This window comes from Dreissena polymorpha, chromosome 5 (assembly GCF_020536995.1).
Source record: "Dreissena polymorpha isolate Duluth1 chromosome 5, UMN_Dpol_1.0, whole genome shotgun sequence".
In the NCBI taxonomy this organism is placed as follows: domain Eukaryota; kingdom Metazoa; phylum Mollusca; class Bivalvia; order Myida; family Dreissenidae; genus Dreissena; species Dreissena polymorpha.
In genome coordinates this window covers 81988254-82010592 of record NC_068359.1, presented here as the reverse complement: position 1 = coordinate 82010592, position 22339 = coordinate 81988254, and the positions used below count along the sequence as shown (strand labels likewise).

The window sequence follows — 22339 nt, the reverse complement described above, 5'->3', positions numbered from 1 at the left end:
ATGCTCTTATCAGAATATCATTGTTGAATACAATTTTTAGCTAGATTTTATGCTCTTATCATAATATCATTGTCAAAAACAATATTTAGCTATATGTAATGCTTTATAATAATATCATTTTTTGTACAATATTTAGCTAGATTTTTTGCTCTTATCAGAATATCATTGTTGAAAACAATATTGAGCTAGCTGTAATGCTCTTATCATTGTTGAATACAATATTTAGCCAGATGTAATGTTCTTATCAAAACTAGCTAGTTGTAATGTTCTTATCAAAATATCATTGTTGAAGACAATAATTAACTAGATGTAATGCTCTTTTAAGAATATAATCATTGAATACAAAACTAAGCTAGATGTAATGCTCTTATCAGAATATAATTGTCAAATACAATATTTAGCTAGATGTCATGCTTTTATCAGAATATCTTGACTGAATGCAATATTTAGCTAGATGTAATGCTCTTATTAGAATATCATTGTCAAATACAATATTAAACTAGATTTAAGGCTCTTACCAGAATATCATTGTTGAATACAATATTCAATTTAATGCTCTTATCAGTATATGATTGTTGAATACAATGTTTAGCTAGATGTAATGCTCTTATCAGAATATCATTGTTTAAGACAATATTTAGCTAGATGTAATGTTCTTATTAGAATATCATTGTCAAATACAATATTTAACTAGATTTAAGGCTCTTAACAGAATATCATTGTTTAATACAATATTTAGCTAGAGTTAATGATCTTATCAGAATATCATTGCTGAATGCAATATTTAGCTAGATTTAATGCTCTTATCGGAATATCATTGTTGATGGTCTTTACATTCGAGTGTTATTGTTATATATGCAGAATAAGTGTTGCTTTTCGTCTGGTGTGCCATGCAACATTAACTTTCAGCTAGTTAACACTCTATTTAGGCCACAATCATCATCCAATATTGATGAAACTTAGGAATAAGGTTTCTCTTGACAATAGTTTAGATAAGATCAAATCAGGTTGACTTGTATGCAATAACTAGGTCACCAGATCAAATTTTAGGAAAACCATGTTACCACTCTAGAGGCCACATTTATTGCTCAATCGTAATGAAACTATAGATAGTCTTATGACAATATGAGCCTATTTCTGAGAAAGCTAAGCTTAATGCATGTGCGTAAAATGTCATCCCAGATTAGCCTGTGCAGTCCGCACAGGCTAATCTGGGATGACACTTTCCGCCTAAACTTGATTTTCGGTAAGGAGGGACTTCCTTCAAACTAAAAATACCATAAAAGCAGAAAGTGTCGTCCCTGATTAGCCTGTGCGGACTGGACAGGCTAAACTGGGAGGACACTTTAGGCACATGCATTAAGCCCAGTTTTCTCAGAATGTGGCTCATATCAAAACCACATTTGATTCTGGGTCAAGTGAGACCCAAAACAAGGTCACCAGGTCAAGTCTTCCACAGTTGTTGCGCATTGAACTCAAGTGAGTGCTTGAGAGCCATCATGACATTGTTTCTGTATCACACTAAGCTACAACATGTTAACCTGTACGGAAATCACGTTAATGTAAATAGAGGTCCAAAAGTAGAGAACATTCCTATGTATTTTTATGAGTCCACCTCCTTATAATTAAATAATAACTTGCATTAAATGTGTAACCATCATAAGACAATGTATAGCGTGTAACACACCTCGCCATACATCATAGGTCACGGTCACACTTAAAGTTCAAAGGACAAATTTGGCCGTAAAATAGCTTGACAATTCCTGACTCAGCAATAACATTTCCTTTTATTGATGGATTTTAAAATCACTTGAAACAAATGTAAACCATCATAAGATGGAGTTGATTAGAGGTTAAAGGTCAAATGGGGCCAGACTGCAACTGTGACATTGATTATGCAATTTTAAAATAACTTACAACAAATGACTTACATGAGGAGACACATCATGTGTTACACCAGGCTCTTTACTTCAAAGGTCATGGTCACACTTTGAAGACAAATTTGGGCATAGAACAGCTTGAGAAATAAGTAGAGTTTTTAACGGAAAGTGGAATTAGAAGGCATATGTGTTCTATGTACACTTGTCTTGTTGAATTTATAGTCTGTTTTTTTTTTATGTGCTATATTATGATGCTTAAAGTCACATAAATACTCAACATTCATGAGATCTATGTGGTGCTTCCGATGCTGCCCCAAGCCCATCTTGCGTTCACTCATAAATGTTCGGATATCACATTGAATATATTGTCACACAAAAAATTTAAAACAAGCTTTTTTGTATTGCGTTTGATCTATGTTACCAGACCACATCTAGCGTTGAAATGTTGGCTTTTGCTATTAGGAACACTGATTATTTTGTGTGTTAACTTTATTTTCAAAATATTGTACAAAATATTCGTTTATTTTAAGTATTTATGGGCTTAAAGCTATTTCGATGATTGTATAAATATTATACAAATAATTAAGCCTTCATTATCTGTTCAAAAGATTATCTTCATATATGTATCGCACCTTTTGAAATGGACATTTTGTAATCGTGTTATTCTTAACTTTATTTCTGGCAGCTTGTAATTACAATTGTACATATATGTATCTTTTGAAGGCCATAGTTTGCTCCTAATGGCCTGGTGATATATGTCTAGTCAAATATGTGTAGTTCATATTGACTGGTTAGCTAGTTGTCATTCGAAATCCATTCATTTGAATATTTGAGCTCGCCTCTGAAAAAACCGTGTTTAATGCATGTACAAATAGCGCCGTCCCAGATTGATCTGTGCAGTCAGGGATGTTTCAAGGAAGTCTCTTCTTAGTGGAATTGCAGTTTAGGCGACAAGTGTCATCCCTGATTAGACTGTGTGGACTGCACAGGCTAATCAGGGACGACACTTTAGACATGTGCATTAAGCCTGGTTTACCCATTTACACTATATATACATGTACTAAACATATATAATATTTATATACTGCCCAATAGAGATCTGCCATATGCATTTAGATGCCTTTACTGCATTGCTTGTTTCATTCTTATGACTCATATTTAAGGTGAAGACATTATATGAATAGTTATCAATTCACAATTGTATTGCAGTTAATATATTATCTGCCTTCTGGGAAAACTGAGCTTAAAGCATGTACTTAAAATGTTTTCCCAGACAAGCATGGGACGACACTTTCCGCTTTTAAAGACCAATCTTTGGCACATGTCGATTTTCCGCATCGAGGCTAAAATTGCAGTTGAGTTAATATTTATAATATAATTGAAATGTAGGCTAGATGTGTCATACATGTCTGTGAATTGAATGTCTGTATAAAAAATACAGGTTATATATTCATTTTGGTACTGTCTGTCTTAGGACTTTATTGTGTTTCAAGTTAAAAAATGTTTTTCAAATTAAGACCATTGGTTTCGTTGTGGTTGTAGAAAGGTCTGTAGTTTTGTAGCGGACATTGTGTCTGCCTTGCAACCACGAGGCCCTAGACTTAAAAATTGCTTAGTGATCATATTCGAGATCTTTTTAAATCTTCAAGTATGGTATGGTCTAGTTGAGTTGTGGATTCTTTATGAGTCGTGGTTACAGAGATTGCATGAAATCATGTTATAGAACGTTCCCACATGATGCAGTCGTTACAGAAAAAAATTGACACAGTCACCATTGTTTTGCTGATCAAAAATGAGACAAAAACAGGTCAATATTGTAATTCCTCAGAACTCAACACGTTCTTACTAAATATTTCCTCTTTTATGTATTGAGTATTTTCCAGATTGTCTGTTGACTTTTTTTCACCACAAAACCTCCCCTGCAATGTAAGTTTTAAGGCTTTTTATAATATGAAAATCTTGAAATTGGAGTAGCCAATCAGAATCCACAGCTCAACAAGAAAATATTTTCAAGATGGCAGTTGGACAATTTCAACACAATCGATTATTTATTTTTATTACAGACAATATAAACATATGAAAAAAAGCAACCAATATAACGACCGATGGTTAATAATTATGTTTATAATTATTCATAGTCATATATTTATAGAATATTTGTGATGTAACAACTATGAAAATAACGCACCACTCAAGCATACGTGTTTACTGCTTCTTTCCAGGCACAGGAAATGGGCCTCTTTTAGCCTAAAGCATTAAATGCAATTGAGCTTTTAAATAAATCAATTGTGGTGTCCATCGTGTATCTCCAAAGTCCAGATTGATTTCCTTTCACATAATATTGAAAAGATAGGTATGTCCATTTATCGATATAATAGATTTCTATTTAAGCAAATTATCATTTTCGCAGAATTAATTGAATAGTTGGTAATTTCAGGAATATTCTCATTCAAAGTATGTAGTGTAGATAGGTATTGTAATAAACATTTTACAAGCTTTCATCAAGCAAATTTAATTTGCATTGCAAGGTTTGTATTTTGCATACCTCAATATATCAATGTTTGTTAAAATAAAAATGACGAAATATTTAATTCTAATTTTGTATTTGAATGCACTGTATTAATTGGTAAAAAATGTTTACTGAACCAATACAGAAGCTTTGCTATTTTTGAATGTATTGACTAGTTCACATATTTATGTATGGATGTCTCATTTGTAATAACTTACAGTTTGGCATGCACATTTCAATTTAGTTTTTGTAATTTATTATTTTAATTTTATCTTTTATTGGAATTTATATTTATTCTTTATTGTTAAGTGTTTAACATGATATACAAATTAAAATATATTTTATCAATAAAAAAATTACACCAGCTTCTTTCTTTTCCATGTAAATCAAGATTATTATGTAGATTAGTTTTACAAGAGATGGTTGTTTGTCCACCCTCCTCCGACATTCAGCAAAGTTGTTTCTGTGATCTTAACCTTTCATCTACAGATTTAAAAATTTGATTTGTTCTAAGATACATAGAGCCCCTTTTGGCAATACACACCCCTTCACTTGGCAATTCATAGTGCTCCACTTGGCAATACAAAGCGCTCCACTTGGCAATACATAGGGCTCCACTTGGCAATACATAGGGCTCAACTTAGCAATACATAGGGCTCAACTTGGCAAAACATAGGGCTCCACTTGGCAATACAGAGTGGCCTACTTGTTAAAACATGGTGCTGCACTTGTCAATACATGGTGCTCCACTTGTCAATACATAACACCCCACTTTGTAATACATAGGGCTTCACTTGGCAATACATAGGACTCCACTTGTCAATACATACCACTCCACTTGATAATACATAGCGCTCCACTTGGAAATACATTGGGCTCAACTTGGCAATACATAGTGCTCCACTTGGTAATACAGAGCGCTTCACTTGGCAATACATAGGGCTCCACTTGGCAATATATAGAGCTCCACTTGGCAATACAAAGCGCTCCACTTGGCAATACATAGCACTCCATTTGGCAATACATAGGGCTCCACTTGGCAATACATAGGGCTCCACTTGGCAATACATAGCCCTCAACTTGGCAATACATAGAGCTTCACTGTCTGGAACATGCATAGCTATCTGTCAAGCTTTGCAATACATAGTGCTGCATCGTCTGGACCATGAAATGCTATCTGTTAAGCTTGGCAATACAGAGAGCCCAACGGTCTGAACCATGCATAACTATCTGTAATGCTTAGCAATACAGAGAGCTCAACTTCCTGGACCATGCATAGCAATCTGTCAAGCTTGGCAATACATAGGGCTAAACTGTCTGGCCCATGCATAGCTATCTGTCAAGCTTGGCGATACATATGCTGCACTGTCTGTACCATGCATAGCTATCTATCAAGCTTGGCAATACGTAGGGCTCTACTTGGAAATACAAAGTGCTCCACTTGGCATTACATAGGACCCTAGTTGGCAATACATTGCGCTCTACTTGGCAACACATAGGGCTCCACTTTGCAATACATAGTGCTCCACTTGGCATTACATAGGGCTCCAGTTGGCAATACATAGCGCTTCACTTGGCAACAAATAGGGCTCCACTTGGCAATTCATAGCGCTCCTCTTGGCAATACATAGGGCTCCACTTGGCAAAACATAGCGCTCCACTTGGCAATACATAACACTCCACTTGGTAATACATAGGGCTCCACTTGGCAATACATAAAAATCCACTTGGCAATTCATAGCGCTCCACTTGGCAATACATAGGTCTCAACTTGTCAATACATAGCGCTCCACTTGGATATACATAGCGCTCCACTTTGCAATACATACCACTCCACTTGGTAATAAATAGGGCTCCATTTGGCAATACATAGGGCTCCATTTGGCATTACATAGTGCATCCACTTGGCAATGCATACAGCTCCACTTGGCAATACATAGCGCTCCACTTGTCAATAATAGGGCTCCAGTTGGCAATACATAGGGCTCCACTTGGCAATACATAGCGCTTCACTTGGCAAAACAAACCACTCCACTTGGCAATACATAGGGCTCCACTTGGCAATACATAGCACTCCACTTGGCAATACATACCACTCCACTTGGCGATACATAGGGCTCCACTTGGCAATACATAGCACTCCACTTGGCAATACATACCACTCCACTTGGCAATACATAGGGCTCCACTTGGCAATACATAGGGCTCCACTTGGCAATACATAGTACTCCACTTTGCAATACATAGGGCTCCACTTGGCAATACATAGAGCTCCACTTGGCAATTCATAGCGCTCCACTTGGCAATACACAGGGCTCCACTTTGCAATACATAGCGCTCCACTTGGCAATACATAGCGCTCCACTTGGCAATACATACCACTCCACTTGGCAATGCATAGGGCTCCACTTGGCAATACATAGAGCTCCACTGTCTGGACCATGCATAGCTATCTGTCAAGCTTGGAAATACAGAGAGCTGCACTGCCTGAACCAGGAATAGCTATTTATCAAGCTTGGAAATACATAGGGCTCTACTGTCTCGGCCATGCATAGCTATCTGTTAAGCGTGGCAATACAGAGAGCCCCACCGTATGAACCATGCATAGCTATCTGTAATGCTTGGCAATACAGAGGGCTCTACTGTCTGGACTATGCATAGCTATCTGTCAAGCTTGGCAATACATAGGGCTCTACTGTCTGGACTATGCATAGCTATCTGTCAAGCTTGGAAATACAAAGGGCTGCATTTCCTGGACCATGTATATAGCTATCTGTCCAGCTTTACAATCCATAGGGCTCCACTGTCTGGACCATGCAAACTGGTAGCTATCTGTCAAGCTTGCAATACATAGGGCGCCACTGTATGGACCATGCAAAGCTATCTGTCAAGCTTGGCTATACATACAGCTCCATAGTCTTGTTCATGCATAGCTATCTGTCAAGCTTGGCAATATATAGGAATCCACTTGGCTATACATAGAAATCCACTTGGCAATACATAGGGCTCCACTTGGCAATATATACGAATCCACTTGGCTATACATAGAAATCCACTTGGCAATACATAGGGCTCCACTTTGCAATACATAGGGCTCCACTTGGCAATACATGGCGCTCCACTTGGCAATACATAGGGCTCCACTTGGCAATACATAGTGCTCCACTTGGCAATAATTAGGGCTCCACTGTCTGGACCATGCATAGCTATCTGTCAAGCTTGGCAATACATAGGGCTGCACTGTCTGGACCATGCATAGCTATCTATAAAGCTTGGTAATACATAGGGCTGCACTGTCTGGACCATGCATAGCTATCTATCAAGCTTGGCAATACAAAGGGCTGCACTGTCTGGACCATGCATAGCTATCTATCAAGCTTGGCAATACATACGGCTCTACTTGGAAATACATCAGGCTACACTTGGCAATAAATAGGGTTCCACTTGGAAATACATATGGGCTCAACTGTCTGGGCAATGCAAAGCTATCTGTCAAACTTGGAAGAACAGAAGGGCTCCACTGCCTGGACCATGCATAGCTATTTGTAAAGCTTGGAAATACAGAAATCTGCACTGTCTGGACCATGCATAGCTATCTGTCAACCTTGACAATACATAGGGCTTGACTGTCTGGACCATGCATAGCTATCTGTCAAGCTTGGCAATACATAGGGCTCAACTGTCTAGATCATGCATAGCTATCTGTCAAGCTTGGCAATACATATGGCTCTACTGTCTGGACCATGCATAGCTATTTCTCAAGATTGGCAATACATAGAGCTTCACTGTCTGGACCATGCATAGCTATCTGTCAAGCTTGGCAATACATAAAGCTCCACTGTCTGGACCATGCATAGCTATCTATCAAGCTTGGTAATACATAGGGCTTCACTGTTTGGACCATGTAGCTATCTGTAAAGCTTTACAACACATAGGGCTCCACTGTCTGGACCATGCATAGCTATCTGTCAAGCTTGGTAATACATAGGGCTCCACCGTCTCTACCATGCATAGCTGTCTGTCAAGCTTGGCAATACATAGGGCTTCACTGTCTGGACCATGCATAGCTGTCTGTCAAGCTTGGCAATACATAGGGCTTCACTGTCTGGACCATGCATAGCTGTCTGTCAAGCTTGGCAATACATAGGGCTTCACTGTCTGGACCATGCATAGCTATCTATAAAGCTTGGTAATACATAGAGATCCACTGTCTGGACCATGCATAGCTGTCTGTCAAACTTGGCAATACATAGGGCTCCACTGTCTATACCATGCATAGCTGTCTGTCAAACTTGGCAATACATAGGGCTTCACTGTCTGGACAATGCCTAGCTATCTGTCAAGCTTGGCAATACACAAAGCTCCACTGACTAGACCATGCATAGCTATCTGTCAAGCTTGGCAATACAAAGGGCTCTACTGTCTGGACCATGCATAGCTATCTGTCAAGCTTTACAATACATAGGGCTCCACTGTCTGGATCATGCATAGCTATCTGTCAAGCTCCGCAATTCAGAGGGCTCTACTGTCTGGACCATGCATTGCTATCTGTCGGGCTTAGAAATACAAAGGGCTGCACTGCCTTGACCATGCATAGCTATCTGTCAAGCTTGGCAATACATAGGGCTCCATAGTCTTGACCATGCATAGCTATCTGTCATGCTTGGCAATACAGAGGGCTCCAATGGCTGGACTATGCATAGGTAAATGGAATGCTTGGCAATATGTACGGCTCTACTGTCTTGACCATGCATAGCTATCTGTCAAGCTTGACAATAAATATCAGTCTACTGCCTTGACCATGCATAGCTAACTGTCAAGCTTGGAAATATATATCAGAGCTACACTGTCTGGACCATGCATAGCTATCTGTCAAGCTTGGCAATACATAGGGCTGCACTTCCTGGACCATGCATGGCTATGTGTCAAGCTTGGCAGTACATAAAGCTCCACTGTCTGGACCATACATATCCATCTGTCAAGATTGGCAATACATGGGGCTTCACTGTTTGGACCATGCATAGCTATCTGTCAAGCTTGGCAATAAATAGAGTTCCACTGACTGGACCATGCATAGCTATCTGTCAAGATTGTCAATAAATTGGGCTCCACTGTCTGGACCATGCATATTTATCTATCAAGCTTGGCAATACACTTGGTAATAGAAAGAGCTCCACTGTCTGGACCATGCATAGCTATCTGTCAAGCTTGGCAATACAGAGGGCTCCACTGTCTTGACAATGCATAGCTATCTGTAAAGCTTGGCAATACAGAGGGCTCCACTGTCTGGACCATGCATAGCTATATATTAAGCTTGGCAATACAGAGGGCTCCACTGACTAGACCATGCATAGATATCTGTCAAGCTTGGCAAAACAGAGGGCTCCACTGGCTGGACCATAGCTAGCTAATATCAAGCTTGGCAATACATAGAGCTCCACTGTTTGGACCATGCATAGCTATCTGTCAAGCTTGGCAATACAAAGGGCGCCACTGTCTGTACCATGCATAGCTATCTGTCAAGCTTGGAAATACAGAGGGCTCCACTGACTAGACCATGCATAGCTACCTGTCTAGCTATGCTATACAGAGGGCTCCACTGGATGGACCATGGCTTAATATCTGTCAGGCTTGGCAATACATAGAGCTCCACTGTCTGAACCATGCATAGCTATCTGTCAAGCTTGGCAACACCGAGAGCTGTACTGTCTGGACCATTCATAGCTATCTGTCAAGCTTGTCAATACAGAGGGCTCCAATGTCTGTACCGTGCATAGCTTTCTATCAAGCTTGCAAATACAGAGGGCTCCACTGTCTTGACAATGCATAGCTATCTGTCAAGCTTAGTAATACATAGGGCTCCACTGTCTGGACCATGCATAGCTATTTGTCGAGCTTGGCAATACATAGGGCTGTACTGTCTAGACCATTCATAGCTGTCCGTCAAGCTTGACAATACAGAGAGCTCCACTGTCTGGACCATGCATAGCTGTCTGTCAAGCTTGACAATACAGAGAGCTCCACTGCCTGGACCATGCATAGCTGTCTGTCAAGCTTGACAATACAGAGAGCTCCACTGCCTGGACCATGCATAGCTATCTGTCAAGCTTGACAATACAGAGAGCTCCACTGTCTGGACCATGCATAGCTGTCTGTCAAGCTTGACAATACAGAGAGCTCCACTGTCTGGACTACTAGTATGCATAGCTATCTGTCAAGCTTGACAATACAGAGAGCTCCACTGTCTGGACCATGCATAGCTGTCTGTCAAGCTTGACAATACAGAGAGCTCCACTGTCTGGACTACTAGTATGCATAGCTGTCTGTCAAGCTTGACAATACAGAGAGCTCCACTGTCTGGACCATGCATAGCTGTCTGTCAAGCTTGACAATACAGAGAGCTCCACTGTCTGGACTACTAGTATGCATAGCTATCTGTCAAGCTTGACATTTGTTCTTACATGAAAGACCATTCAGACCTCAAGAATTAACAGCAATATTCCACACACAAAACTGCCTACAAAAAACTTGGGATACCTGGATATTTATGTCCAGTTTTAAAGTTTCTTTTGTTGTGTGTTTGTGTGTGTGTGTTTGTTATTGGAACGACGGATAAGCAAAGGAGTTTAACAGACATTAAATTTTGATATTGGCTAGACAGAGATGAGGTGTTTGTTCTCTCATGGACCTTTTTTTACTTAAATTTTTTTTTTCAATTTTATAAGAGCATGGATTTACATACAAGAAAGTTTTATCCAAGCATGTCATTCAGAAATAAGAACATAAGTCACTTTTATAATATCAAGAAGTTGTGAATACAGAGGCAAAAAATGTTATTAACACTGGAATATATCTTTTATTATGAAGAACATAAATCAACAAACACAATGATTGAAGATCATTAAGGCAATTTTAAAAATTTATAATTACCATGATTTAACAAATACAAGTAACAAAATGATCAATTACATGGAAAAACTACACTGTAACTACAATGTATTGAAACACAGTAAACAAAAATCAGCAACAAATAATACAATATTGTTTTTTTCATAATTGTCTGCATGATAAAGTTTTTTTTAATTTAAAAAATCTTCCAAAAGCAACTATCGAGACAATTCAGTCTATTATAAACAATGCAAGCCTATCAAACACAAAAACTATACAAACCTATTTAGCACTCAACAACAGTTAAGTTCTGTCAGTTTACAGTATTTTGGCCACTACAATATGCAATGTAAAGGTATTAAATCAGCAAAACAGCAAACTACTTTGTCCTTGAAAAATTGGCATCAGAGTAGTGACTTATTTTGAAACAAATCTAACATTACCAGTATGCATACATTACAAAGTAGCTGCATAATTATGACCCATGTCATGGGAAAATGTGTCTTAGAGCATATTTGACAAGGGCAGCTCCAGATCAGCCAGCATATTGGCACAGACTGGTAAGGAGCTACGCTGTCCCCCTATGAGACCATGAAACTTTGTTTGACAAGCAGACAGGGTAGCTCCTGACCATACTGTGCATGCTGGCCTGGAGCTACGAAGGCTGAATCTGGTATAAGATCCATTTTTGCATGATGTGCCTCTTATAAATGTACAAACATGTAATCATGAAAAAGCACAACAACCTTTTAACAAGTACCCTGTTTGTAAAAATATCACATTCATGAGAATAAACAGCGACAGATTGAGCTGACTTTGCATCTGTTGTTTTATTAAATAAATTGAAAAGGCAACAAGCAAAACTATAAACAGTGATTCTTCATAAGAACTTTATTTGAAAGCATAAGCTAAGGTGGAAGAATTCCTGGACAAATCATACCAGGGTGCGTATTGGCAATACCCTTTAAGAAAAAGTTCAGTAAAATTCCGTAGTCATAAAATCCTTAAATCTCTCTTGTTTCATGAATAGGCATTTTAAAATTATTGTTTAAATAAAATTTAATTTTGCTGGAACAATATTTTCTCCATTTGCAAGCATAGCTGAAAAAATTACCTTCTGCATGCAAAATTTGTACTGACATTTTTAATTTAGAACAACTTAAGTTAAGATTTTGTTTAGGAGGTTTGTGACTACTGCCCCTGGCAGATTGTGACTACTGCCCCTGGTACATTGTGATTACTGCCCTTGGCACATTAAGATTACTGCCCCTGGCAAATTGTGATTACTGCCCCTGGCACATTGTGACTACTTCCCCTGGTACATTGTGACTACTGCCACTGGCACACATTATAAACCAAAGAGCATCAAGGTAATGATCTTTATTATTTTATTTACAATAATAATACATGAAATGCCTTGCGTTGTTTTGTAAACAAAGGACTACTCATCTAAGAGACAATATACCATGTACATGCATTGCTAGCTGTGTATATGTCAAATGGTTACAACTACATCTGTAACACATAATGATGTATATCCCCATTGAAAAAGTATTTGCCAACAATGTTATCATAAAAATCAACATAATGTGAAAGAATCGGAAATAATATTCCAGTTTTCACAAATTACTTTGAGTAAATAATTATTTCATTCTAACCAGTCTCAAAATGTTCAATGCATACCGGTATTATAACAAAAGCAAAAAGGTCATGTTTCAAATCGAGACAAATATGAGTTTTGGCAAACATAAATTATACTCAAGTCACAACATGTAGATTTATTGGCACGATAAGAATGATCACATATTTGTATGAATGTCAGTGCATATCATACATAAGTAAGCACACTTTTTTTTAAACCACGTACAAGACAAGTATATGAAACAAGGGCTGTTTGTAAAACATGCATGCCCCCCATATGGGCTGTCCGTTGAAGTGGCAGCCATTGTGTGAATACGATTTTTGTCACTGTGGCCTTGACCTTTGACCTAGTGACCTGAAAATCAATAGGGGTCATCTGCGGGTCAGGATCAATGTACCTATGAAGTGTCATGATCCTAGGCAAAAGCGTTCTTGAGTTATCATCCGAAAATCATTTTACTATTTCGGGTCACCGTGACCTTGACCTTTGACCTTGTGACCTCAAAATCAATAGGGGTCATCTGCAAGTAATGATCAATCTACCTATGAAGTTTCATGATCCTAGGCGTATGCCTTCTTGAGTTATCATCCGAAAACCATTTTACTATTTCGGGTCACCGTGACCTTGACCTTTGACCTAGTGACCTCAAAATCAATAGGGATCATCTGCGAGTCATGATCAATCTACCCATGAAGTTTCATGATCCTAAGCGTATGCGTTCTTGAGTTATCATCCGGAAACCATTTTACTATTTTGGGTCACCGTGACCTTGACCTTTGACCTAGTGACCTCAAAATCAATAGGGGTCATCTGCAAGTCATGATCAATCTACCCATGAAGTTTCATGATCCTAGGCGTATGCGTTCTTGAGTTATCATTCAAAAACCATTTTACTATTTCTGGTCACCGTGACCTTTGACCTAGTGACCTCAAAATCAATAGGGGTCATCTGCGAGTCATAATCAATGTACCTATGTAGTTTCATGATCCTAGGCCAAAGCGTTCTTGAGTTATCGTCTGACAACCACCTGGTGGACGGACCGACAGACCGACATGAGCAAAGCAATATACCCCCTCTTCTTTGAAGGGGGGCATAATAATGATATTTAGACGGTTAAACTGTTTCATTATACCTATACTATGATACTGCTCTGACACCAAGGTGCCTAATATTATTTAATATACCAGTTCCAGAGGTTGTTTTTTTTAAATTTCGTACCCTGATGAAATAAAGAACAAGGGTTGTTTGTAAAACATGCATGCCCCCCATATGGGCTCTTAGTTGTAGTGACAGCCATTTTGTAAATATGTTTTTTGTCACTGTGACCTTGACCTTTGACCTAGTGACCTGAAAATCAATAGGGGTCATCTGTGAGTCATGATCAATGTACCTATGAAGTTTCATGATCCTAGCCATAAGCTTTCTTGAGTTATCATCGGGAAACCATTTTACTATTTCGGGTCACTGTGACCTTGACCTTTGACCTAGTGATCTGAAAATCAATAGGGGTTATCTTCCAGTCATGATCAATGTACCTATCAAGTTTCATGATACTAGGCATAAGCGTTCTTGAGTTATCATCTGGAAACCATTTTACTATTTTGGGTCACCGTGACCTTGACTTTTGACCGAGTGACCTCAAAATCAATAGGGGTCATCTTCGAGTCATGATCAATCTACCTATCAAGTTTCATGATCCTAGGCATAAGCATTCTTGAGTTATCATCCAGAAACCATTTTACTATTTTGGGTCACCGTGACCTTGACCTTTGACCTGAAAATCAATAGGGGTCATCTGCAAGTCATGATAAATGTACCTATGAAGTTTCATGATTCTAGGCATAAGCGTTCTTGAGTTATCATCCGGAAACCATTTTACTATTTCGGGTCACCTCGACCTTGACCTTTGACCTGAAAATCAATAGGGGTCATCTGCCAGTCATGATCAAACTACCTATCAAGTTTCATGATCCTAGGCATAAGCGTTTTTGAGTTATCATCCGGAAACCATTTTACTATTTCGGATCACCGTGACCTTGACCTTTGACCTTGTGACCTGAAAATCAATAGGGGTCATCTGCGAGTCATGGTCAATCTACCTATCAAGTTTCATGATCCTAGGCATAAGCGTTCTTGAGTTATCATCCAGAAACAATTTTACTATTTCGGGTCACCGTGACCTTGACCTTTGACCTAGTGACCTGAAAATCAATTGGGGTCATCTGCGAGTCATGATCAATCTACCTATCAAGTTTCATGATCCTAGGCATAAGCGTTCTTGAGTTATCATCCGGAAACCATTTTACTATTTCGGGTCACTGTGACCTTGACCTTTGACCTAGTGACCTGAAAATCAATAGGGGTTATCTGCAAGTCATGATCAATCTACCTATCAAGTTTCATGATCCTAGGCATAAGCGTTCTTGAATTATCATCCGGAAACCATTTTACTATTTTGGGTCACAGTGACCATGACCTTTGACCTAGTGACCTCAAAATCAATAGGGGTCATCTGCGAGTCATGATCAATGTACCTATGAAGTTTCATGATCCTAGGCGTAAGCGTTCTTGAGTTATCATCCGGAAACCACCTGGTGGACGGACCAACCGACAGACCGACCGACAGACCGACCGACCGACATGTGCAAAGCAATATACCCCCTCTTCTTCGAAGGGGGGCATAAAAAATAATATTCAACTCTTTATTAATAACGGCTGGTCAATGGCTTATTAATGCCACTAAATAAAATTCATCAAAACTGCGTTTAATGCAAAACAACAATTTATAATGACATCTGTCAACTGAAATGGACATTTTAGTTTGCAGAGTGATTTATGCATCATCTTCAGGAATTTTATTTATTTTTAGCATCATTAATGGTCTGGCAAAGACTTTTGTTTGCTTAAACACCCTAAAGATTGCATTAAAAGCCCTGCATTAATTTAAATACTGTCATATTCACAGCAATAAAACACATCAATTAAATGCAGAAGAAAATGATCACTGAGTACACAGGACAAAACAAGGAAACAGCAAACTGTGGTAAAAAACAAAACATCAGATTTTTAAATGCAGTTCTAAATGTGCTTTAATACAAGCATTTACACAATATAAACTTTATACAAGAATAATATTTATTTTGTAACATAGTATCTAAACAAGATATAAGGACAAATCATATAAACTGATAAAATGTGAAAGTAACCAACTGGAAAAGTGGAAAGCACAATATGTAAAAAAAACTTTTTCACATTGGAAATATCAAAACATTTTTAACCCATTTATGTCTAGTTGACTCACCCATCCTTCTAAATTGGATCAATTTATTTCCAAAATTAGGGATGTCTAGTATATTAATTTCTATATTTAGAATATTTCTTACAGAAATTCCTTTAAGCAAACAGCGCAGACCCCGATGAGACGCCGCATCATGCGGCGACTCATCTGGGTCTACGCTATTTGCCAAGGCCTTTTTTTTAGATGCTAGGCATAAATGGGTTAAGGTACCCTGTTTCAAAATGCAGTCTCAGCCAGACCAATAATTAACATAAAATAATACCCTCAAATACCGCTGTTAACTTTTGATCACCAATAATGACATTTCCCAGTTTATATGAATGGCATACCATCTCATATAGGTGAACCATTGTGTCCTGTTATTCCGAAATTCTGCTATGCATGGTGAGGTTATAGTCGCCATGCCTTGTTTCAACAACAACTAGAAATGTGTCTCAGACACTGATGTCCCCGCAACACTTGTTTGGACAAAGCCAGATTGACTACATGAGCCGTGCCCTGTGAAAAGGGGGCATAATGCATGTGTGTAAAGTGTCGTCCCAGATTACCCTGCACAGGCTGATCAGGGACAACACTTTCCACTTTTATGGTATTTTTCACTAACAGAAAGTCTCTTCTTAGCACCTTTCCAGTTTAGAAGGAAAGTGTCGCCCCTGATGCATTAAACCCCTTTTTTCACAGAGAACGGCTCATACATTTTTTAACGCTAAAAAAAGACAAAGGGCCAGCCCATATTACAGCCAAATAATTTTCGGGAAAATTTGACAGACTTAAGGGACATTTTGACAAACTTAAGGGACATTTTGACAGACTTAAGGGACATTTTGAGAGACTTTCAGGAAAAAGGGATCCCTACAAAACCTCCCGAACCTATCTGCACTCTCATTGAAGGAATCATTCACACCAAAGGCTTCTCTGTGCTGCATAGACAATGTAATATGTATGGACAATAAGGGTATGTGTCTTGTTCTAAGAAAACTGGGCATAATGCATGTGCGTTAAGTGTTGTCCCAGATTAGCCTGTGCAGTCTGCACAGGCTTATCAGGGAAGACACTTTCCGCTTAAACTAGATTTTCGGTAAAAAGGGACTTCCATTAAAATGCTGGATAAATGGAAAATTAAACCTTTAACAAATAGCTGGGGAGGAGTTTTAACTTTACATTGCAAATCCTGGATCCGTTTATAATTACAAAGCCTGGATACGTCTATAGTTACATAACCCAGATCCATCTATAAGTACAAAACCCGAATCCTTCTAGAGTAACTACACCCTGTTCTGTCTATAGTTACTAAACACAAATATGTCTATATTTACAAAAGCCAGATGTCTATCAAGTTACACAACCTGGAGTAATAAAACCTGGATCAGTATATAGTTACAATACCCGGATACTTATATAGTTACAAAACCCTGATATTTCAAATCTATAGTTACAAAACCCAGATCCATCTATAGTTACAAAACCCAGAATCATCTATAGCTTTTCCCTATGTCAATCATTTAATATGCCATTGATAAACACTTTTCTCATGAAAAAATTGTGTTTAGCTTTTAAATATAATAACAAATGGAATGTTCACACATGGAATTTTAAAGGTATTTTCTGTACGAAAAAAAATAATGCAATACAGTTGTTTTTATCTTAAAACATCAATAAAGGTAAAACATGATATGCAAATACACATGAAAATATCTGGCATGGAATAATAACAAATAGTAACAACACACTAATTATACTGCTTTACAACACATGTTAAATGCTCATAAAAAACAAAAACTGGTAGTTTTATCACAAATTCAGGACAAGAGGCATTTATTTAAGGAGCACCGCATAAACATGCACTCACATGAAATTATAAGAATCATGAAATCAGATCTTTACAAAAAACTTAAGTTATTAAAATGTTTTACGGAATTGTGCTTTTTTTCTTCTACCATCTAAGGAACATTAGGTCACCATGGTATCCACACAGATAAGGTTTTAAATGAAAACAATGTACGAATGAAGTGTTTATTCAGCATATGCGAAAAAAAGGGTATTGGGTCATTGGCAAAAATGATGGCATAATTTTAACTAAGAACAGGTACTGACAGCAACAGAGGAATAAAATGTTTACAAGATAATAAAGATATCTTCGCCATACTGCTCAATATAATTCATTTAAAAACATGATATTAACTTGATAGGAACTTTTGTTGATCTATTACCTTCAATGATTGAAATTTTTAAATAACCAAAAAAATCAATGATGCAATTCTACTATTTGTATCAGTATTGCAAAGATCATAATATGAGTAGTGTTCTGAGAAAACTGGGCATAATGTATGTGCGTAAAGTGTCGTCCCAGATTAGCCTGTGCAGTCCGCACGACACTTTCCGCCTAAATTGGATATTTGTTAAGAAGAGACTTCATTTAAACGAAAAATTCCATAAAAGCGGAAAGTGTCGTCCCTTATAAGCCTGTGCAAAGCATAGGCTAATCTGGGACGATACTTTACGCACAAGCATTATGCCCAGTTTTCTCAGAACGCGGCTCATATAAACTTTCTTGCATGTCCATAGTTTTTAATGGCAGTGAAAATTTGAAAGTAAACTAATTTAGAATAATTAAATAACATTAAAGGGAACTTTTCACTACTTCATAAATTGACAAAATTGATAAAAAAATGTTTCAGATTTGCATGTTTGTTGAAGTTATGTATTTTGCAAGGAAACAATAATGCTGAACATTAAACATGCTCTAAAATATCTATTATATATGACAATTTAAAAACCTGAATATTAAAAAGCTTACAAACATGAAACGATTTTACAATTTCGAAAGTTCTCTTGTTATAGTGATATATTGTGACATCACGAGTAATGCTAATATAAAGTATTAAACACATCCGATACTACAAGTTTTAATTTCATTATATTTATGGTTGCAGTTCAACTTGACAGCCACTCCTGCAGAGGATGCACAAAACATTAGAACCAACCTTACAATAACGCATTTGAAGAAAACATTAAACTGACCAACACAATGCCAAACTCAAGTCAGGGTTTTTTCTGCTATGTAAAATAGGCCGTAAAATGGACCTGATCCCAAAGCAAACAGACTCAATCCCAAACCAATTTTTTTTCCCCCAATTTCAAACAAGAGTGCCAAACTGTCACAAGATACGCCCGTTTGAAGGTTTTGGACACCATGCTCAATGCTTGAAATGCACTAAGTGACCTCGAGACCTAGTTATTGACCCGGCATGACCCAAATTTGAACTTGACCTAGATATCATTTGGATGCAACATCTGACTAAATTTGGTGAAGATCAGATGAAAACTAATTCAATAAGAGAGGCGGACACCATGATTAATGCTTGAAATGCACTATGTGACCCCGTGACCTCGTTTTTGACCCGGCATGACCCATATTCGAACTTGACCTACATATCATCTAGACACAACTTCTGACCAAATTAGGTGAAGATCAGATGAAAACTACTTCAATTAGAGAGTGGACACCATGCTAAATGCTTAAAATGCACTAAGTAACCTTGTGACCTAGTTTTTGACCCGGCATGATCCATTTTTGAACTTGACCTACATATCATCTAGACACAACTTCTGACCAAATTTGGTGAAGATCGGTGAAAACTACTTCAATTAGAGAGCGGACACCATGCTTAATCCTTGAAATGCACTAAGTGACCCCGTGACCTAGTTTTTGACCCGGCATGACCCATATTCGAATTTGACCTAGATATTGTCTAGACACAACTTCTCACCAAGTTTGGTGAAGATCGGATGAAAACTATTTGAATTAGAGAGTGGACACTGCTGTAAACCCCGCCCGCCAAGGGTGAAACTATAATACGTCTCGTTTTTAAAAACGGGCGTATAAAAAAAGATAAATATATATATTTTTTATTAGAAAGTCACTTATGACTTCTGATTATTAGACTCTATTTCTCAACTTTATTTTTTAAACATGCTACAAAATATATAACTATAATTTATATGCTTTTTTCCCCAAATGACCAGGAAAATCCCTGTTGTGCCAATATTTGTTGATAAAAAAATCCCAATTTGGTACTTTTTATCGATAAATTTTTTCAAAATTTACCACTTTTATCAATTAAAAATATCCCAATTTGACCAGACTCCTTTGCCCAAAATGGCTAGAAAAACCCTATACTCCAGCCATGTTTACAAATTGCAAACTTGGAGATGCAAATGGTTGCTTTTGTGCAGATTTGTTTCTTTTCTTGTATCTGGAAATTACAAGCTTTGTCCCTTAACCACATAGATACATATTTTGATGCAATTGTTGTCCCTTAGAAAGTTCAATTTAATTAAGGACTTTTCTCACCAGATTCAAGTTTTTAAGGCTTCAACTTCAAACCTTAGATACTGATGAGCAGCAAACAGCATTAAACCTGAACAGACAGTGAGTTACTCGCACGCTGTTCTGGTTTTATGATGTTTGCACATAGCCATTTTCACTTTGCTACTAAGTGGTAAAGGGTTATAAGCAATCAACTGCTGAGGATTCATGCAAATTCATTGTTCACTGATCTGCTATAGCAAAGTATTGAACACATGGAGGTAGGAGAGACAAGAGGAACTTAAGAAAAGAGGAAATTAAATTCTATTTTGGATTATCTAACAGGCTGGAATGTTTACATTTACACTAAAGTACTTTTTTAGATATTATTTTAATAGACAAACAATTACATTTTTAAGGTTTAAAGAAATTTGCAAATAAATGAAAAAAATTCCTGTTAATTAATTACACTTTGTATTGTTCTATTATCATTGCATTATTGAACAATCTCAGAATCTTCTAAGAATTTAGTGAAACAAAAGAAACAAGAGTTCCGCGGTCGGAGATGACCGCATTGAAGCCGGATTTTTGATTTAAATGACAGGAAAGTACCTTTCGTGTTTTTGTCAATGCAATACTTAAATTACTGAAATATTGTTCAAAGGTCAAAATGAAATGTAAGTACTTTTCAAGGCATGAGCAAACCTTGTGTTATGTTTTGAATGCATATAAAAATTTTAACATTTTAACATTGAAGGTCACAGTGACCTTGACCTTCAAATGAATGACATTGAAATGAGCAGTGGTGATCTTCTAGTACTGGCCAACCTTTATGTCAAGTTTGAAGACTCTAGGTACAAGCATACCAAAGTTATAACATGGAATAAGAACTTTAACATTTTTACCTACCAAAGTTATAAGAACTTTAACATTTTTACATTCAAGGTCACAGTGACCTTGACCTTAGAATGAATGACCTTGAAATGACCAGTGGTCATCTAAGTGTGCTTGCAAACCTTCATGTCAAGTTTGAAGACTCTATGTCCAAGCATACCAAAGTTATAACAATTTTAACATTTTAACATTTAAGGTCACAGTGACCTTGACCTTCAAATGAATGACATTGAAATGACCAGTGGTCATCTTCTAGTACTGGCCAATCTTTATTTCAAGTTTGAAGACTCTAGGTACAAGCATACCAAAGTTATAACATGAAATAAGAACTTTAACATTTTTACATTCAAGGTCACAGTGACCTTGACCTTCAAATGAATGACCTTGAAATGTCAAGTGGTTACTTACTAGTTCTGGCCAACCTTCATGTCAAGTTTCAAGACTCTAGGTCCAAGCATACCAAAGTTATAACAACTTTAACATTTTTACATTCAAGGTCACAGTGACCTTGACCTTCAAATGAATGACCTTGAAATGTCCAGTGGTTACTTACTAGTTATGGCCAACCTTCATGTCAAGTTTCAAGACTCTAGGTCCAAGCATACCAAAGTTATAACAACTTTAACATTTTTTATATTGAAGGTCACAGTGACCTTGACCTTCAAATGAATGACCTTGAAATGACCAGTGGTCATCTGTTAATCCTGGCCAACCTTCATGTCAAGTTTGAAGACTCTAGGTCCAAGCATACCAAAGTTATACCATGAAATAAGAACTTTAACATTTTCGAGCACGCCGCCCGCCCGCCCGCCCCCCCCGCCCGCCCCCCCCGCCCCCCCCGCCCGCCCGACAACATCAATCTATAAGCCGAGATTTTTTCGAAAAAAATCCGGCTAAAAATGGTAACAGTTTAAAGTT

General features: G+C 37.7%; 1 protein-coding gene and 1 long non-coding RNA gene across 3 annotated transcripts in view; one reads left to right on the top strand and one right to left on the bottom strand.

Annotated features, from left to right (window-relative positions):
- The window catches only part of LOC127881999 (centrosomal protein of 89 kDa-like), a 56421-nt gene extending 53502 nt beyond the window's left edge, over nt 1-2919 (top strand). The window contains exon 21 of the mRNA XM_052430345.1: nt 6-2919. Coding sequence (XP_052286305.1) covers nt 6-27 — 22 coding nt within the window. The 3' untranslated portion in view covers nt 28-2919. The remainder of the gene's footprint in view (nt 1-5) is intronic.
- Nucleotides 2920-11222: 8303 nt separating this feature from the next.
- On the bottom strand, nt 11223-22197 carry LOC127882020 (uncharacterized). 2 transcript variants are annotated; one of them, XR_008050376.1, is made up of 3 exons: nt 21950-22197; nt 21635-21804; nt 11223-21301 (listed from the first exon to the last, which is right to left on the bottom strand). It is a non-coding gene; the product is annotated as an uncharacterized LOC127882020 (long non-coding RNA). The 2 variants fall into 2 exon arrangements; XR_008050375.1 differs by having other exon boundaries at nt 21635-22197.
- Nucleotides 22198-22339: the final 142 nt, after the last annotated feature.